General features: G+C 43.3%; 1 protein-coding gene across 3 annotated transcripts in view; it reads left to right on the top strand.

Moving 5' to 3' along the window:
* The first annotated feature begins 108 nt into the window (after positions 1–108).
* TBCA (tubulin folding cofactor A) overlaps positions 109–21,135 on the top strand; it is a 67,292-nt gene continuing 46,265 nt past the window's right edge. Inside the window, exon 1 of one of the 3 annotated variants that reach the window (XM_036308932.1) lies at positions 109–276. In XM_036308932.1, the coding sequence (XP_036164825.1) occupies positions 224–276 (53 nt within the window). In that variant the 5' untranslated portion in view covers positions 109–223. Of the gene's footprint in view, positions 277–571; positions 918–21,135 lie in introns of those variants that run through there. The other 2 variants (XM_036308933.1, XM_036308931.1) reach the window with 2 other exon arrangements.

Here is a 21,135-nt window from a genome sequence, read left to right as displayed (position 1 = left end):
ACTCCCCGAGAGGAGAAGCGAGCGGCGGCCGGTCCAGCGCCGCGAAGAGCGGCCCGATCGGGTCTCCCCGCCCCGGGCGTGGCAGGGGCGCCGGCCTGCGCCGGGGTCTGCGCATGCGCGCGGGGCCGTGGCGACTCCGCCGACGCGACCGCCTCCTCCGCGCGCGCTCGCAGCACGGTTACCCCGACTCTCTGCCCCTCCTTCCCGCGGCGCTCGAGGGACCATGGCCGATCCTCGCGTGAGACAAATCAAGATCAAAACCGGCGTGGTGAAGCGGTAAGGAGCCGAGAACGGCGCCGTCGCCAGCGCCTCCCCTCCCTCGCCTCGGGGCGGCCCGAGAGGCCGGGCGGAGCGCAGGCCTCAGGCGGGCGCGGGAGTCCAGGCCTCACCTGCTCCGCGGGCGGCGGGGACGGGCCGGGACGGAGCGGGGCGCGCCGGTGCCGGAGCCCGCGGCCCGGGACACGCCCCTCCACCTGCCCCTGCCCTGGATTTCCCCACCGTGAACGGTGAGGGTCGGCGGCAGCCCGGCCCTCGGGCGTGAGCGGGCGGGGCGGCGAGCGGGAGGCTGGGCCGGGCTTCGGTAGCGCCTCCCCTGCGCGCGCCGCCACGCCCACCGACCGCGGGGAAGCGGACCGGGGAGACGGCGAGCCCGCTCTGAAGTTTCGGGGGCCGCGGACAGCCCGGCCCCGATAAACAGCGAGGCCTTGGTGACGCCCGGAGATGAACGCGGCGGCGGCCTGGGGCCCAGAACGCAGCGCCCGCCTCCAGTTCCCGCGGCCCCCTCTCCCCACTGCGTTCCCGAGCTCGCCCCGGAGGTGTGGGGTGCCGTTTAAGGAGAGGCCCCGCCGTCGGCTCTCACCCCGGCGGCTGTTACACACTCCGTGCTCGTTAGGACTCGATGGTTGCGACCCGCGAAGGTGAAACTTTTGAGAGGCGGCCCCGGAGAGCGGGTGGGCGGGCTTAGGAAGCAGCGGCTGGCAGAGAGGCCTCCTCCCAGTCGGCTGGCTTTTCCCTCTGTGCCCACGGTCTGTCCCCCTGTAACGCCTTTCCGCCGGAAGGAGGACAAGGCGCGGGGGAGGAAAAATCTCCCTTTTAAGCTGTTGCCCCCCGGCTTAGGTAGCGCAGCAGGACCCTGGACTTCCCCGGACGCTTCCACTTGGAGGCGGCCAGGAGACCGTGTGAGCAGCAGCGCGGCGCACAGCCTCTTCGGGAGGGAGGCCGCGGGCTCGGGTCCGAGTCCTGCCGCCTACTCTGTGCCCTTGCCTGCAGGTGCCTCGGGGTCTTCATTTGTGAGACGGAGGCAGCGCCCACCTCCTGCAGCTGTTGCGGGAGGCTCCTGCCCTGCACGCTCTGTAAGGTAGTGTGTGGCAAGCCGCCAGGGGAGACTGTGTCGTCCCGTCTTACAGACGAGCAACGGAGGTTTAATGAAGTTAAAGGAGAAAAGCCAAACTTGTCTGAGATCTCAGCACTCGTCAGTGGCAGAGCAGAGGCAGGAACCCAGGGTTGAAGGACAACACTTCCAAAGTATTTTTTTAAATGTGTGATAATAGGAAGGGACTTGAGATCTCTCTCTCAATATATATCTATATATGTGTATTTAAAAGATTTTTTCAGTGACAGTTGAGAGATGTAATTAAAAATAGAAATAATTTGCACCATTACTCACCCCAGCATTCTGTTGTTCACTTTTGCTAGACTTGACTTTGGTTATGTCATTTTCATAAATCTATTTAGTAGAAGCACCAGGGTATAATGGAGAGTGCTTTACATAGAAAATCGCGAGAAATGACGTCTAATGGTAGAGTCCCATTAATTACCTATGTGATTTTGCCATTTCTCATTCTAATGATATATACTAGTTTATGAAATTACTCAGTTCAAGTATTATATGCTTACAGTACATGTTCTAGAGAAAACAAACCCATTTAGATAATTAAGAAGCTAAATTTTTAGGCTTTCAAACATTCCCAAGTACTTATGGAAACTGCTTGGAGATAAAGTTTTATTTTCATCTTATTTCAATAACAGCGCATTATCAAATTTTAATGTTGATTCTTCATACTTCATCACATTAAAATCATTTTTTGAAACCTGCATAATTTACTATACAGTATATTCAATTGCTTATAAATTAATGAAAATATCTATCATACATTTTTTCATGGCTTTGTTATTCACATTTTGGAGTGGAGTTCCCCATGTGTACTAAAATTAGATATGTGTGTGTTTTTAATCCTAAAATTTCTATTTTAGCTATTTATTACACATATTTTGCTTTGGTAGAAAACCATCTAATTCTGTAAATATTGTTCCCTACTCTCCTTCTCTCGTTATTTTTCTCTGAAATTTAAGTATAACTCTTTCCATCTTCTGACTTAGTATCTTTTAAAATTCTCCATTGTACCTCAGCAAAGAAAAAAATAGATGAGGGAGATACAGCAACATATCAATGATTGCTGGGGCTGAATGATCATGGGGCTTCATTATATTCTGTATATGTTTAAATATTTTTTCATAAAAAGGTTTTTAAAGGTATGCATTTTTCCTCCTCCAAATTTAGTTTCAAAGATTTCTTGATTAGTTTCATGATTCAGACATGTTCCTGGTTTTGTGAACACTGGTTTCTTAAAACAGTGGTCTAAAAACCAATTTCTGTTCTCATCACCTTTTTTCTAGTTAGATGTTCATTTCCCATAGCCCTGTTTCTCTTCAGAAGTCATAACTTTTATTTGGAAGAAGAGATTTAAAGTCATCACTCACACCCCTAGTGTTGTGCCCAGATTTCAAGGTTCCCAAAAAGCCCACCAGGGAGCCAGCGAGTCCAATGCAAAAGCAAAGAGTCCTTCATTTCGAACTAGTTCAGCTCCCCGACCACACTCACCGATGCAACGGTAAGCCCAGTGGCAGAGAGCGAGGCCTGATGGGATTGTGGGTTTTATAGTTAGGGCAGGGGAGGGGACTGTGGGCCCCGTCGATTGGCCAGGCGCGAGTCGGGTCTTGTTACACAGGATGTGGTCATCTCTATGGCGCGCACGTCCCTTGATTGTCATTGGTTAGTTTAAAGAAATCCCAGGCGTGGCCAGCAGGAGCCTGGGCTTCCGGAAAGAAGGTACTCTCCTGAGCACATGGCGGCTGCCCCAAAAATGGAGGACCCAGGGCAAGATGGAGGGCGCAGTCCTAGCCCCCCCAAGGGCGAGCTGAGCCCGGGCTCCAGGGACCAGTCCAGTTGCCGGGGGTCCAGCAGATCGACCGGTTCCAGCCCAGACAGGAAGTCCACGTCCTCCGTCTCGTCCCCAGGGGCGCCGGCGATCGCCTCCTCCTCCATCTCCTCGGGCGAGGGCACGCGCCCCGCCGCCGCCGCTGCCGCGCGGGTCTGGTCCGGGGGCAGCGGGCGGGTGGCGGCCTGCGCCGGGCTCCCGCCGTGGGCTGGGGAGTCAGTGCCCGAGGCTGCCAGTAGCGTGGTCAGGCTGTGCCTCATGGGGCCCTGCGGCCGGCCCATGTAGGCCCCGCGACGACTCGCCCTTTCATTTCCCCCCTTGTATTGGAACTTCCGGCTCAATCATGAGACGGACTGCATTTCTATTCCACCGTTGCTAGAGGCCCATACTGGGCACACAGAACTATTAACTGAACTATCCCTATAAGCTTAACAAATGGTCCGGTGGAAGGGAAAGAAACCATTTTAGATTTAACAACTTCTATTGAAATAGGATTTTTCTTCTTAAAATTCCTCCATGGCTATCAAAAAGCCAAATCAAGATTAATTTATCTACTGTCCTGATGTTTGCATAAACACAATAAGAATGGTAACTGACTACCTTTGATGGAATTTCATGGTTGAACCTTAATGTGCCCCGTAGGGCCAGGAAGACAAGCCATCCAGCTGCCATCAGGCCTGCCTGCAGTATCTGCTGAGTTAGGTGAATCCCTCACCTGTAGCAACTCCACCTGAGCCCACGCTCCAGGCTTTAAGGCCCATCTCAGTAGCTCTCCTACTTGTTGCGGCCCAGAGTGTGTGGGGGTTCCGCAGGGACGCAGAAGCATCTTTACTGCTCCCCTTCTACTCTTACCAACCGTCAGTGATGGTAGGGCATGGGCCTGATGCTCCAGCGCCAGCCATCTTCAGGGCTCCCAAGCAGGATACCAGGCTTTCTTCATGGCATTTTTATTGGCTTCAAGTCTTTAGAGCTCAGACAGGGCTCTTTAAAACATGATACTCCAGCCGAAACCGGTTTGGCTCAGTGGATAGAGCATCGGCCTGCGGACTGAAAGGTCCCAGGTTCGATACCGGTCAAGGGCATGTACCTGGGTTGCAGGCACATCCCCAGTAGGAGATGTGCAGGAGGCAGCTGATCGATGTTTCTCTCTCATCGATGTTTCTAACTATCTCTCTCCCTTCCTCTCTGTAAAAAATCAATAAAATATATTTAAAAAAAAACAACAAACAACAACAACAAAAAAAATGATACTCCAGTCAAAGTTTTCCATTAATAAAACCACTATTAGGAACCAGTCTTATTGGATCTATGCAAAGAAATGTATTGCATTTAGTTTAGCATTGCCAGATTTCGGAGGAATTACATAAGGAGAAAAACATACTGATCTACTCTAAGATTTTCTGACTTTCCTTGCTAATTCCTTTTCATGGATTTAAAACAAAACAGTAACTGTTGGTGTAAAACCTTTTTTCTATGCATAACCATGCCTCAGACCTTCTATTCTAAACAGGCTTTTTCCAGCTTTACTACCCCTGACATGGGCATGGTGACTCAGGCCTGCAAGGCAGTATTACAGGCTGCCAACTGTTAGCCGTCTCTCAACAGAGACCAAAATCTGATGGGCACCCTTCCCTGCCCAGTTGGGCACCTGCCCTCTTGGCAGCTAGACACCCTTTACTTTTCGGGGTCACCCCACACAGCTCCCTTCCAGGACAGCCAACATACATTCAACCCTGCAAAAGAATCAAAGGTTAATATAACATATCAATACAATGAAACATAATATTGGCATCATGGCCGCTTCAGGCAGCCAAATCTTCTGCTTCTAAACATGTGATCCTATAAATTGTCCTTGTCTCTTTGGAGCCATGTCCATGAAGATGCAGGCATTATCTAAGTGTATTACACAGTATTGAGGGGGCTCCTGGTGACAGGAGTGATCGCGAGTCATGTTACTGGCATCAGGCAGGTCGAGCATGCCGTAGCTTGAGCTTGAGCGGGTTGCGTTGATCTTGATCGATGCTCCATTTGGTGATGAAGTCTTTCTGGGTCATGGATGGATCCGCTGACCGGACGTGAGTGTGATGGACCCAGGTCGTGACGCCGTCTACCTTGAGAGCGGTGGGAGTCGTCAGCACCACAATGTAGGGACCCTTCCAACGTGGCTCTAGGGTCTCCTGGTGGTGCCTTCTGACGTAGACCCAATCTCCTGGTCTGTGCTGATGAGGAGTTGGGGTTGGGCTGGTCTCGTAGATGGCACGGAGGCGCGGCCAAATGTCCTCGTGCGCCCTCTGGAGCCCTCTCAAGAAAAGAGATTGTTAAAGAAAAGCCACCCAGTCCTCGCCAGTCTCCGAGTCAGATTCCTCCTCTCTTGGAGAACTTCAAAGTCCTGATGGCTTCTAGGTAACCCTGTTTATTAGTTATAGCGCTCTGCTTTCTTGCCTTTCTACCAGTTCCCTTTGTGGCAGAGCAGCAACCAGGCCTCTTTCAAGGGAGCGCGCTAGAAGTGGGCATCAGCCCCTCCTTTGCTAGCAGCAACAGGTACCAAACCCTTTCAGTACATTTGACCAGCTTCATTCCCGCCCACCTTTACAGATTCTAAGGCCCATTGTTTTCCTTTAACCAGCAAGCTAAATGACACTGGCCTGTATTATTTAATTCAGCACGGGCAGGGAGAAGGGCCCATGAAATCTCTGCCCTGAGGAACTGTGAGCCCCACCCTTAAATGTCCCAATCAGACTAGAAAAGCCATAAATACCTTTTAAATCTACCCCAGAATTCCAAAATCCCAACCTAGCACAGAATATCGCATAGCAAATCAAACTTCCCAGCAAACAAACAGACTGATGTTTACTAGTTAGGCGGGCCGATTCCACCTCTGACAGAGAGCAAGTGCTCTTGGGGAAAGATCCCAGTGGCCACTCAAGGTGCTTTGCTATCGGTCAGAGCACTCAGCCTTAAAGAAATCAAGCGTGTGCCTTTTTTTTCCCCACAGACTTCCACACTTACATGAACAAATAATTATACCCAAGTAGACATACAAACATCAAATAAACATTTATACTTACACCCTTTCAGTGAACAAGTACTTTTACAGTCTTGGGATCTTGAGCAGATAACAGGAACACCGCCCAAGTCCCCTGATGGGGGTCTGACAGGAACAGATGTGGGGGCCTCCCTTTCCCACGTCCCAGGACGGGATTCTTGACCTATGTCTCATCCAAATAGAAACGGTACTCATATTGAACAAGGAAATCAAGACTAGACACGATAACTAGATACATTCCCCATTAAGAACTTTGAGGTGCATGCCACATTTATACCACAAAATACCAACAAATCAGTTTCAGTTGTGTCGAGATACAGAACAAGTCCCTGAACAGAGGCAGTAGAAAACTGCCTAGGAATGCTTCTTTTCTCTAGAAGCCATTCCTCCAGATACAGGACAAGTCCCTTAGAGATTCTTGATAATATACATCAGTAATCCATTCATACAATCCCCTAAAAGTTAAAGAGGGAGGAAAAAACCATTCATTGTCCTTCAAGAGGACAGATTAAACACATTGGAAAACCAAGGCCAGAAGTACCTTCTGACGTTTCCGGGGTACCAACGAAGGAGAAGTTAGGCCACGTCCAGCCCTTCTCACAATCCACCATTAGTGACCAGTCCCAGCTCACTGGTCTACCATCCATTTAACATTTCTTTTTCCTCCTATCACACCAAGGCCATGCTTTCCAGGTAGCTAGAACTTTTAGCCTTAATTTTTAGGTGATTAGCACTAGTTAAACAATTTTAAACAACAAAGATACATATTTAAGTAAACACATTATCTAGAACCTAGGTTAAACTTAGGCATATCCTGGGTCTCCCGAACACTGAGTTGGCAAGGTAACTGGAGCCCTTTAAGATCAGTATGAAACCACAGTTTCTACCTGAAATAATTGTACTTTAGAAATTGGATTACTGCTATCAGTTCCTTTTAAAGACTTTGACATAACCTTTAAAGCAGGGTTTTCTAGATTTAAGAGATTGGCTTAAAAGTAAACCTTATTAGCTGTTTATACCTTTTATAATCATTTTAAAGAATATCAATTAAATTTAAACTGGTCCTTGCATCAAAAATCTTCAGTTGAGGTTACAAAATTAATCCTCTCTTCTCAATCAGATCAATAAGCAAAGGCATTTAGTTACCACAATTACGTAATTTTTCCCAATGCAATCCGAACCTTTTTAGCTGGCAAGTTAAATATTCAGCATTTCTCAATACTTAACCAATAGATTTAATTCTGTACTTTCAAGCGACTCTAGAAAACCACATTTGAGCCTTGCAAGACAGGTTTTTGGCCTACCTGGTCTTTTCAGATGTAAACTGGCCACATTCTTTAAGATTTTGCTGCAGGCAGGAGGCGACTATCTCCTTTCTCTATCAAGAAAAGCTTTCTTAATTAACAAAGGACCAGTTATTTTTTTTGTTTTTTTTTTCCCCTTTGGAAAAACTGTTCTTTATTATGGATTAGTCTTGGGATTTATCCTGCACATTTGAAAGGAGATTCTAGCCTAAAACTCTATCCAAAATCAGATGGTGCGCACATTAGTTTTAAGCCAGCTTTTCTCCTTACACGTGCACAGAAATCCCAGACACATTTACTTGGGGAGGAGGTGACCTGTTTCCACAGACCCTCACTCAGACGGCCGCCCGACCGCCACACAAAGGAGGGGGGAGGGCAGTCCCCCTCCCTCCACACTCACACACTTTCACCAGACATTCATTCAGAGTTTAAACAATCCATTCAATTCCTAACAACTTCCCAACCCCCGAGGGAGCTCTAAAGCCTCCCCCAATCTCCTTGAAATGATCAATCACAATACCCAAAGGTGCAGTCTGAGTCCATCCCATAACATCCGTCCAGTACAAACACAGAACACTAAACAGGGCCCGAAAATACAGCCTTCCAACTCCATGGAAGCAAAACCAAAACAGGCTTCCAATTCCATGGAAGCCAAACCTGAAAGCTAGACGTTGGCCTTACGCCAAACCGGCGGGAGCGACCCGCCTCGTCTCAAATCCTCGAGGGGCATATCCTTCCCTCGTAAGGGGCATATCCATCCCTCCTAGGGAGCGGAACGTCTTCCAACTCTCCCCTGCCTGTGGTCTTTCACGGCGCGTCCGCCTAGACCCCTCAGGCACTTACAGATTCCAGAAACGAGCTCACACAGAACAGAACACACAATGACACAGACACCTACCGCGGTCAGTCAGACTCTTCGGATCGGGGGTCCCTCGATGGTCTTGGGAATCCCGGCAAGCCCCCAAATGTTGTGCCCAGATTTCAGGGTTCCCAAAAAGCCCACCAGGGAGCCAGCGAGTCCGATGCAGAAGCAAAGAGTCCTTCATTTCGAACTAGTTCGGCTCCCCGACCACACTCACCGATGCAACGGTAAGCCCAGTGGCAGAGAGCGAGGCCTGATGGGATTGTGGGTTTTATAGTAAGGGCAGGGGAGGGGACTGTGGGCCCCGCCGATTGGCCAGGCGCGAGGTGGGTCTTGTTACACAGGATGTGGTCATCTCTATGGCGCGCACGTCCCTTGATTGTCGTTGGTTAGTTTAAAGAAATCCCAGGCGTGGCCAGCAGGAGCCTGGGCTTCCGGGAAGAAGGTACTCTCCTGAGCACATGGCGGCTGCCCCAAAAATGGAGGACCCAGGGCAAGATGGAGGGCGCAGTCCTAGCCCCCCCAAGGGCGAGCTGAGCCCGGGCTCCAGGGACCAGTCCAGTTGCCGGGGGTCCAGCAGATCGACCGGTTCCAGCCCAGACAGGAAGTCCACGTCCTCCGTCTCGTCCCCAGGGGCGCCGGCGATCGCCTCCTCCTCCATCTCCTCGGGCGAGGGCACGCGCCCCGCCCCGCCGCTGCCGCTGCCGCGCGGGTCTGGTCCGGGGGCAACGGGCGGGTGGCGGCCTGTGCCGGGCTCCCGCCGTGGGCTGGGGAGTCAGTGCCCGAGGCTGCCAGCAGCATGGTCAGGCTGTGCCTCATGGGGCCCGGCGGCCGGCCCACGTAGGCCCCGTGACAACTCGCCCTTTTACTAGTTCCTTCAGTTTTCTTTCCAGGAATTGAGAGCCACTAGAAATATATTCTCTATGTATTGGTCCTAGAGTTCAGTTTGGGTAGGCTATAATAGGGAGGGTGCATTCTTGGAGTTTTAAGTATTTAATCAAGTCCCCTAGAATCCTTCAGGTGATCCAAAAGAGTCGTTTAGTGGGCTTTAGGAAGAAATCTGGGCAGGCAGGTGGAATATTACAGGAATATGGAAACAAGACAAAAAATAGATGGTGATGGGCATCAGGGAAGTGGAAGATGGGTGTTTCAGCAAGTTGGCAAAGTAGTGAAGGCAATTAATGGGTGGCAGCTATTTTAGAAATGAAAGGAGTAACAGTTTCAAGGCCATTATTTTAGGCCCTAGGAAAATAGAGAGAAGCCTCAGGGACCCTAGTCTTAGAGAAACGTTGTTACCTTGCATGGTAACAAAGGCAAAGTATCTGATTTTTGAAAATGGTTGTTAAGAGAAATTAGATTCCTAGAAACAAGGAAAGAGAACAGTTACTAGGAATGGTTTATAACAGGGGTCCTCAAACTACGGCCCACGGGCCACATGCAAATACAAATATTGTATTTGTTCCCATTTTGTTTTTTTACTTCAAAATAAGATGTGTGCAGTGTGCATAGGAATTTGTTCATAGTTTTTTTTTTTTAACTATAGTCGGCCCTCCAGCGGTCTGAGGGACAGTGAACTGGCCCCTTGTTTAAAAAGTTTGAGGACCCCTGGTTTATAAAGTGAGAATTGGACAGCAACGAGACTGACTTGGTTCTGAGCCTCTGATTCCTAGGACTCCTTACATATCCCCTTCCCAGCAACGGGGTTGTTTTTTCAGGACTAATTCTGGCTGTGAAGCTTGAGAAATGTGTATACTATGGGCTGGGTGGGTAATTGTACTAAGTTTCTTCAAGCAGCAGCCTTTGTTCACATGTGACTTACTGTTAAGTGGATATTGGTTGGTAAGTTTGGGTCTGGCAGGCTCTTTTTAAACATTTGGATCCATGTTCCAGAAAGATTGCTGAACTTAATAATACCTGTGACTGGGTCATAGCTAATCTGGCAGCCCTAGCAGGAAGTTACCAAATATCACTCCAATTTTCTTCTCCAGTGCAGAACTGTCAAATCCTCTCCCATCTTTTTTCTTGTCTAGGTGGCATCAGTACCCTGGTTTACCTGGAACTGAAGGGTTTCCGAGGATATGGAAGCTTCAGTGCTAAATCTGGGAAAGTTCCAGGCAAACTAGGATGATTAGTATTCATACCTCTTCTGTAACTAGCTAACATAGCACTGTTTTCTGTGTTATTTGAGACTACTTGCTGATAGTACAACTGTGAATTGAATGTTGTACCTTACTTAAACTAAAATTTGAATGCACTCTGTAAATAATGAACCCATGACAGAAAATATATGGTCTCTCAGCTAAATAATATGTCCACAATAAGTTTCCAAATAGAATTTATGTTTGTAAGCATGTTTTTTTTAACCAGAGTTATGGTAAATTCAAGAAATTCTTTAGCAAGGAAATGTTTTCATCCATTTAACATAAAGAGATATTTAATAACTTTAAAGGCAATTTATTTTCAATAAAACCTGCTAAACTAGCCCACTGGTGAGTGAATTAATTAAAAATACTTTCTTAAATATATCTTTTTAGATTGGTATTGGTTTAAAATCCAGTGTGAACAAAGAATGTTAAAGCATTGGAAATAGCACTGACTTTGGCCCATAGTTCCCTCTGATTAAATGAAAGTGACACCAGTAGATTAGAATGAGACTAGGACAATTCACACTGCAATTGTGTTAGTTTAACTTTAACAATCTTTTAACACTCTTGTTTAAATGTAGCTGACATACCATAATTACAAATCTACAAGCCTTGATTATAGGATTTTACATCATGAATCTGTGGGGAAGTTGTATTGATTTTTTTTTTTTTAATAAAGTGCCTTTCACAAACTGTAGCATCTCCCCAAGTTTGTTTATACCTATACCTCTGATATTTAGGTGTGTGTATATATGACATACACACACACACACACACTATACAAAAGGCATAAAAACAACATAAAAGTGAAGTAAAATCTCCATGTTATTTGTTAAATTTTTATGTTCATATATTTATGTCATACTGACATATTTTATATTTGCTAAATATATATTATACGAACTGACATAAAAGTGAAAGATATGAATGACACTATACTTACGTAGACGTAGACATATCGTTTTTACACTTTAGCTTTAGCTGTTTTTACACTTATCATATTTAAACTAATGATGGATAGAACTGTGGTGGACAATATCTGGGAGAGGTTAAGGACATAGCCCTGTAAATTATTCCTATAAATTTTAGTAACTTTTTTATCTTCTTTTCTCCTCTTTTCCTACATCATACCGTTTTGATTTGAGTTAAAGTCAAAATGGCCATCTTCCTACCTTGAAATTTGGCCAACTCTTTTTAGAATTTCTGTAATATACCCAGTTCTGCAAAGTGATAGTCCAAGGCAGTGTCAGAATGGATTATAGGTGGTCAGCTCTTCACCACCTTCTGCCAACTACTAGGCAAGCAGTGACTCTTAGCTACACAGCTGGCAACCAGATGTCTCTTCAAGCTGGGAAGGGAGAAAGCTAAGGCCACTCATTACCATGGTTTTTCCAACACAATCTATATTATTCCACAAGTTGAATGTGGGAATGAAAGATATTTTGACTTGTTTGTGTGTGTCTCTGTCTGTGAATGTATTCTGTTTTCATTGCACTTTTTGTTTGGTAGGATATTTTGAAAATCTGTAGTAATTAATCAAGGTTGAAACATTTTGTTACTAATAGTAGTTCAGAACCCTTAGAATATAAATGCTTAGATGTGTGATCTATTTTATTTCCAATAATACATTTATAGAAGACCATGATTTCTATTGTGAAGCTGTTTTATGTGCACAAATAGAGCTGATTTCTAAATAACATCATAGATCTTGACTGATCCAAGATCACTTATTTATTAGGTACATTTGAAGTGCTTCTTTCTGAGTCCATTCCCTCTTTCTCTCTCTCTCTTTGCCTGTAAGTAATTATTATCTTGATTTTGGTCTTTATAATTCCCATGCATGTCTTTAAATTTTTAGTTTATATGAAGATATACATAAACCATATGACAGTATTGTTCTGCTCACTTAACAACTTTATATAAAGATAAATAGGTAGAGCCCTGGCCAGTGTGGCTCAGTTGGTTGGAGCATCATTCCGGACACCAGAGTCACAGGTTCGATTCTGGTCAGGGCACATATCCAGGTTGCAGGTTCAATCTCTGGTCAGGCCGCAGTGTGGGAGGTGGCTAATCAATGTTTCTCTCTCACATATCTACCTTTTTTTAAAAAATTGATTTTAAAGAGAGAGGGGAAGGGAGGAGAGAAACATCCATTTGTTGTTCCACTTATGTATGCATTCATTGGTTGCTTCTTATATATGCTCTGACTGGAGATTGAACCCTCAACCATGGACGATGCTCTAACCTACCCAGCCAAGGAGTGTTTTCTCTCCCCCCCACCCACTTCCTCTCTCAAAAAATCAATAAAATAAAAAAAATTTAAAAAATTTAAAAAAGATAGACACACACAGAGAAACCTGGTCATATTGGTTGTTTTGTGAGAGAGAACCTGTGTAACTGGAGGACAGGGTTGGGAGAACGTTCTTATAATTTTAAATCATGTGTTACCTTTCAAAATATAAATTAAAATTTTAAAAATTTTACATAGTGCCGAAACCGGTTTGGCTCAGTGGATAGAGCGTCGGCCTGAGGACTGAAAGGTACCGGGTTCGATTCCGGTCAAGGGCATGTACCTGGGTTGCAGGCATATCCCCAGTAGGAGATGTGCAGGAGGCAGCTGATCGATGTTTCTCTCTCATCGATGTTTCTAACTCTCTATCTCTCTCCCTTCCTCTCGGTAAAAAATCAATAAAATATATTTTAAAAAAAAAATTTACATAGTGTCATATTATAGGAACATTTCTGTAATTTTTGTGCATATTGTTTTTGAGATTTATTATTGTTTAAACATATAGCTCTAATTCATTCTCTTGTATTTTTTCATTCTATTATTGAATGATATCTAGTTTTATTTTCTCCACTTAGTTTTTTACATTTACAAAATGGTGTTACCATTTACTTTGTTAAATATGACACCTATTGTACATTCATAACAGTTCGTGTAAGGCAGAATTTCTCAAGCAGTGAGCCCTGAATGGATTACAGGTGTATGAAGTTATAGTTCTCCTTACCTTTCAGGATGGCCAAGCCTGGCCAAGAACCGCCCTGGGATATATGGGTGAAGAACAGCCCTGACAGAAGGAATAGTAAATACAAAGGCTTGAAAAAGAGAGCAAGGTTGGTCAGTTTGAGGGGCAGCAACCAAGTGAGAGGAGGAGGAGGGGTAGGAGCCACTCTGCAAAGTCGGAGAAAGACTTATAGGACCTAGTGTGTAAGGACTTGAGCTCAAGTCTCAGATCTGTAAAAGTTTCTAAGCTGTCTCCAGAGGTAGTGCTCCCTTCTCTGTGCTCTCAGAGAACTTTGTAGTTTTCACTAAGATAGTACTAAAAATACATTTAAGCTATCTGTTCCATCCACTATACTATTGGTTTCAAAAGTATGGTCTAGAAATCCCTTGGGGTCCCTGATATCTTTTCAGGGTATCTGCAAGGTCAAAGTTAGTTTAATAGTAATACTAAGATAATATTTGCCTTGTTCACTTTCATTTGCTCATAATTGTACAGTGAAGTTTTCCAGACGCTATATGATATGTAATATTGCAACAGATTAAATTCAGAAGCATATGAGAATCCAGATGCTTTTTGGGGAAATAATAGTTTCATAAAAATAAGTTATTCTTTTTTTTTTAATCCTCACCCCAGGATATGTTTATTGATTTTAGAGAGAGGGGAAGGGAGTCAGAGAGAGAAACACCGATGTTAGGAAGACATTGGTTGGTTGCCTTCTGTCCATGTCCCAACCAGGAATCGAACCCACAACCTAGGTATGCACCCTGACCAGGAATTGATCTGGCAACCTTCTAGTGTACAGGATAGTGCTCCAACCAACTGAGCCACCTGGCCAGAGCAAAATAGGTTATTTATTTATTTTTAATGGTTTTATTGATTTTTAGAGAGAAGGGAAGGGAGAAGGGGGTGTGGGAAACATGCCTCCTGCATGCCCCCTACGGAGGATCAAGCCCGAATTGGGGACATGTGCCCTGACTGGGAATCAAACCAGTAACCTCTCGGTGCATGGGACAGGACGATGCTCAACCAACTGATCCATACTGGCTAGAGCCAAAACAGGTTATTCTTGTTGACATGTACATTTCTTTTATATTTAGGTGGATTAAGTATACTTAAATCCTTTTAATTTTAAAAATATTCATTAAGTTTTTCAGTTTTAATTTCTAGTACAGTAAATATTAATAGACATAATTCACATGAGCAAGTAGGGTCCTGTGATACGTGATTTATAATAAACATATATTTGGTCTTTCTCCCCATTTCTGACACAGAGCTACTAAAACCCTTGGAATTTCCTAAGTGAAGAGAGATAAAAGGTATATTTTGTTATGTTAATGAGGCAACTTCTGGAAAGCTGATAACTTATCTGAGAAAGGGGAATATTGCTAGAGGAACCAACCATAATTCAAGGATTGGAACTTTTGACCTCTGGGGCAGGGAGAGGGATTAGTGCAGTGGTATCAGGATTTTAAAAAGATTCCCAGGTGATTCTAATGTGCAGCCAAGGTTGAGAACCACTGCTCTCTAGACACTGTTTTGCACACTGCATTTTTTTGCACTTCGTTATTGGAATATATAGAACAGCCTCTGTCCCCCCCCCCCCCTTTAATGACTGCAAAGTAGTCTTTTGTATGGACATACCACTTTTTTTTTTTAATATATTTTATTGATATTTTACAGAGAGGAAGGGAGGGGGATAGAGAGTTAGAAATATCGATGAGAGAGAAACATAGATCAGCTGCCTCCTGCACACCCCTCACTGGGGATGTGCTGGCAACCAAGGTATATGCCCTTGACTGGAATCAAACCTGGGACCCTTCAGTCCGCAGGCCGACGCTCTATCCACTGAGCCAAACGGATCAGGGCCACTTTTTTTTTTAACTAGTCTTTTATTAATGGGCCTCTATATCGTTTCCAGTATTTTACTCTTTTGGAAAATACAGTAATGAATTTTCTTCTATATCTGTAGTTTTACAAATGTGCAGGTATATCTGTAGAACAAATTCCTATAAGTGGAATTGCTGGTTTAGGGGAAGAGAAACTTTTTGCTCTACAGGGTAGGGCAAAAGTAGATTCACAGTTGTAATACAAATAAGTAATACAATAATAAATAATAATTCAAGAAATAAATTCATGTACTCATAACTGTAAACCTACTTTTGTCCTACTCTGTACTAAATGAAAGGGCGAGGGCTACGCCCTCCATCTTACCCTAGCAGCCATGTGCTCGGCAAGGCTTCTTCCCGGAAGCCCAAGCCTCTGCTAGCCACGCCCAGGATTTCTTTAAACTAACCAATGACAATCAAGGGATGTGCCCGTCATAGATATGAGCACATCCTGTGTAACAAGACCCGACTTGCACCTGGCCAGTCGGCAGGGCCCACAGTCATCTCTCCTCCCCTCACTCCACCTCCCTATTAAAACCCATTTTTCCCACGGGTCTGGCACTCTCGTCTCTCCGTTGCGTCAGTAGAGGCTGGGAGCCAGACCCGGGTCTGTAATAATAATAAAGACTCTCTGCTTTTTGCATCGGACTCGGCTGGCTCCCTGTTGGTCTATTGGGGATCTTGAAATCTGGGCATAACACTAAATAAATACTCTGGCTGGGACCCTGTAAATCAGACTGACAAAAGGCAGATTAGTAAGAGAAAAACAAATATTAAAATGCAAACACATGGGAATACTCAGTAGTGAGTAACTCGAGTGCTTATAAGACTTGACCTTATATAGCATCTTAACAAAAGAACAATAAATTTGTACAGAAGTGACAAACTAAAGGAAAAGGACTTTGGGTTTCTGACAAATTGTGAGAAGGTAAATATTTGTGGGAGAACTAATGGAAGATAAGGGCTAATTGGTAAAGTTTGTCATGTAGATTCCGTTGGTGCTATCTCAAGACTAGGGGTCTAGAGTTGTCTTTGGTGATTAACTTCTGTCTTCTGGTAGAGAGGAAAGGGGGGACACTTTTACAAATATATGATCTGCTTTTAGGTAAATAGGGGGAGGGCAGATAACTTATATCTGCTTTTTCTCAATTGTCTTCAGCTCAAAATTATGCTTATGTCAAGGTGGCATGTTTGGGGGTGACATTCTACTACCCTTCACTGGCTCAATTGGCTTATGTGTTCTAAAATTGGGAGATACAGTAAAACCTTGATATAGCAGACTAATTGAGCAAGGGAGTGTCCATTAAAGCCAAAGGTCCATCTATATATATATAAAAGCCTAAGTGATCAACCGGTCTCTGTGTTGCGCACTGACCACCAGGGGGCAGATGCTCAACACAGGAGCTGCTCCCTAGCGGTCAGTGCGCTCCCATAGTGCCAACGCCACTCAACTGACTGAAGGGCACCAGACGCCAGGCTCATGGCTGGCAAGTGCAGCTGCAGCAGCGCGAGCCTCTCCCGTCTCCGTTGCAGCATGCTACCCAGTGGCAGCGGCGGCAGGCACAGTGGGGCCGGAATGAGTGGGAGTGGTGCAGTGCCTGGCCCCACTACTACATCCCTCAGGGGATGTTGGCCAGGCCTGTGGGGATCGGGCTGAAATCAGCAGTCTGACATCCCCCAAAGGGTCCCGGATTGCAAGAGGGAGCAAACCAGGCTGAGGGACCCCACCAGTGCACGAATTTGTGCACCGGGCCTCTAGTTACATAATAATAAGTAGGTTTTCTGAATATGTATGTTAAAAAATTGACAAATTACCTGGTTTTACCTATGTAGACACATTTGTGTAATTAAAATTAAGTATGTAAAAGTTTCCTATATGTATTACAGTAATTTTAAATTTATACTGAATAGATCTACTAAATGTGTGCATTCACCAGTCATCAAGAGTAAACAAATGCACACATCTGGGGCTTGACTTAGTGCAAGTAGGAATATCAGCTGGTGATTGTTAAAACTGCTACAGAAAGTCAACTCACGACAACAGAACCAGTTACCACGTGCGATGAGGTGTGATAACATGCTAATCATTTATCAAACATTGTTTATGAGCAGTGACTCTTGGATTTAAATATGTAGACTATAGTTGTAGATATGTAATATTTATTTGTTGGTGAAATTACTGCAGTGCTTTTTCCAACACATGGCCTATTCACTAAAATTTGTTAGAAATAACAAAAACTGTTACACTATTTATACACAAATATATATAAAAGCATTTTAAAATTAATAGGGTATTAATTTTCACATATGACATAGGGACTGGAAATTTTGTTCATTAAGTCTGAAGTCCATTAAATCAAGGTCCGCAGAATTAGGGTTTACTGTGTTGGCAGGTTGCCCTTTTATCTACTTATAATTCCACACAATATTTTAACACGTAATTTAGCACCCATTTGGTCTGGAAAGAATTAAACTGTGTAAGTGGAAAAACCCAAGTATGTTAGTTTTTGTAGGAAAGTACTTTCCACATTGTTGAAAATGACAAGGACTGATGAGGCATACAGGTATGCTAAACAATCGAAACTAATTTCACTTCTCAAAATAGTCCTCAAAGTAGAAAATTTTGTCCTTTTGAAAAATTAAATTGTAGAGCTGACGAAGTACCCCTTAGAGATTCTCTCCTGCTCTTCTCTCTTTCCCTGTTCCCGTACTTCCTACCCGGTTCCCCCAACCAAACAAGAGAGGTAGTTAATTTGCTCAGGATTACCCAGTCAATTACTGGTAGAGCCAGAATCAGGAAACTTTCTAAAATTACAACATTACACTATGTCATATAACAAGTGTGAATTCTTCAGAATTTATTTTTATTTTCTTAATTGTTGAAAGTATTACAGATGTCCCCTTGGTTTGTTTCTTTCCCATTGACGCACTCCACTATGCACCCGTCCTTCCAAGGCCTTCACCACTCTATTGTCTGTGTCCATGGGCTATCTATAATAATAAAAGCGTAATATGCTAATTAGACCAGATGTCCTTCTGGACGTCCTTCCTTCCAGACAAAGCCGCAGCGGGCGGGGGCTGTGGCAGATGCCCCGGCGGCAGCGGGCAGGGGCCGGGACCAAGACCCTTGCATGAATTTCGTGCATCAGACCTCTAGTATGCATATAAGTTCCACAGTTAATCACTCCCAAGCACTCCCCCACCCCACCTTCCCTCTGAAATGTGTCATTCTGTTCTATGCTTCTATGTCTCTGGATCTATTTTGTTCCTAAGTTTATTTTGTGCATTAGATTCCACATATGAGTGAGATCATGTGATACTTATCTTCTCTGATTGGCTTATTTCGCTTATCATAATACTCTCCAGGTCCATCCATGCTGTTGTAAATGGTAAGAATTCTTTCGTTTTTACAGCTGCATAGTATTCCATCGTGTAAATGTACCACAGCTTTTTTATCTATTCATCTGCTGATGGGCACTTGGGCTGTTTCTAAATCTTTATCTATTGTAAATTGCTTTCATATACATATACACACATACACACACACACACACACACACACACACACATATATATATATATATATATATATATATATATATATATGGTGCATATATTCTTTCTGATTGGTGTTTCTGGTTTCTTGGGATATATTCCTAGAAGAGGGATCACTGGGTCAAATGAACATTCCATTTTTAAGTTTTTGAGGAAACTCCATATATAAATTTTTTAAAGTTAGATTTTATTCAAAGTTTGGTCTGTTGACATGAAATGTCCAAACCTGTAGAGAATTTTTGTAAGAGTTTATTTGAGCCAGACTGACAACATGCTTGGGAAACAAGATCTCAAATGTTCTGGAGAATGACAGTTTTACAGTTTCTATAATACCTTTGGAATTGAGGAGAGAATGTGAGGAAGATTACATGAAGGTGGGAGAAAAGTAAGGGACAGGGCTTGCTTAAGGGGGAGATAAACCTTTTATAGGCCTGGGACATGACTACCCACCATGACCTGCCCAGTTAGGAATTTATGATGATCCTGGGAGGTTAGTTTCAGTTGGATTTATTAGAGCTCCTTTTTCATCCACAGGTTGATGAAAGTAGGCTCAGTGATCATTGACTATAAGTTATTTTGCAGTTTTATCATTGGAATTTCAGTTTTAAACAATAAGTAAGTGATATCTAAAGAATAACCATTGGTTGTATTAGAACTAAGTTTAATAAACTGGTCAGCTTTACTTTGTGAACATTTATTTTGTAGTCAGTTCAGCGTTAATGATTTTAGGAGAGCATGTGAATTGCTTTGGTTCTTGAGAAGATCATCTTGATTTCTGCCCTTTGGAGACATTTTAGAAAGTATGTGCTTTCCATACTGGTGAAAATTATAAGATAAAAACAGATTGGATATGCAGATATGCTAAGACATTTTTTAAATGCAAATCTAAAATTCAAAAATATAAAGAAATACAGCCGAAACCGGTTTGGCTCAGTGGATAGAGCGTCGGCCTGCGGACTGAAGGGTCCCAGGTTCGATTCCGGTCAAGGGCATGTACCTTGGTTGCGGGCACATCCCCAGTGGGAGATGTGCAGGAGGCAGCTGATTGGTGTTTCTCTCTCATCGATGTTTCTGACTATCTCTCTCCCTTTCTCTCTGTAAAAAAATCAATAAAATATATTTTTTTTAAAAAAAAGAAATACAAATTAAATTGTTTCAAACATTATTTATTGCCAAAGAATCTATCTGGGCAAATAGACTAAGAAGAAACAGAAAAAACTTTAAAAGGCCAATAACACCTTGCTAATAAGAACTAATAGGTACTTAAACTGATGAAAGTGATTCAGACAACAACATATTAACCCCCTACTGTGGCCTGTTTTAAGCTGTTAATAGACATTAGCCTTTTAAAGAAAGACTAACACTTTTATATGCCTTTCCTAAGCTTTTGATACATTTGTGAACTGTTCCAACTACTTGCTATATTTGATTATTATAGGTCAGTGCATTTTCCATAATATTTTTGAGAAGTGTTAACTGCTCTGAAAGTTTAGATTCCTTGTAGTCTTTAAAAGTTCTTAATGTAATAAATAATTTTACATTAAGTTTTTTTACTGTAACTAAATGTTTTTGGTTATATAGGAAGAATAAATGTGATGTATTTTTCACTGACAAAAAGAATGTGATAATGATTGCTCTTAGGTTTGATTTTTTTTTTTTACATATTAAGGCCAGAATTTTTTCAAAATTTTTCTATTAGTATTATATCTATAAAATTATAAGTATTATAAAATTATTGGGTATTTCCCACAAATAAGCCTAATTCTTAAAAGTTTGGCCTGTAAGTGTATATGTATGAGGAGGGAGGATATTAAGAATATAATTTTCTTCAAAATATTGCAAGTAAATTTAAATAACTCCCTACATGTTAGAATAGTAACTTAAGTTTTTGTTTAGGTAAATGGCTTTTATAACACTTTTTTGAAGAAGAGATTAGAAAATGGTTTTGGATGTTTTATGTTTCATAGTAATTCCAGATATAAAGCTAGTAGATATTTGACTTGATTTTTACAACAATTTATCTTGAAGAAGCTAATTGTGTGATATAAGTAAATGTTTGAAGAATATATTGACTGGATTAAATAATGTTTATGTGATTTGGATAAGTTAAGAC

The sequence above is a fragment of the Myotis myotis genome, unplaced genomic scaffold (assembly GCF_014108235.1).
Source record: "Myotis myotis isolate mMyoMyo1 unplaced genomic scaffold, mMyoMyo1.p scaffold_m19_p_5, whole genome shotgun sequence".
Taxonomy (NCBI): Eukaryota; Metazoa; Chordata; class Mammalia; order Chiroptera; family Vespertilionidae; genus Myotis; species Myotis myotis.
Note: the sequence above shows the minus strand (reverse complement) of the source record. Positions and strands in the feature narration are given on the sequence as shown.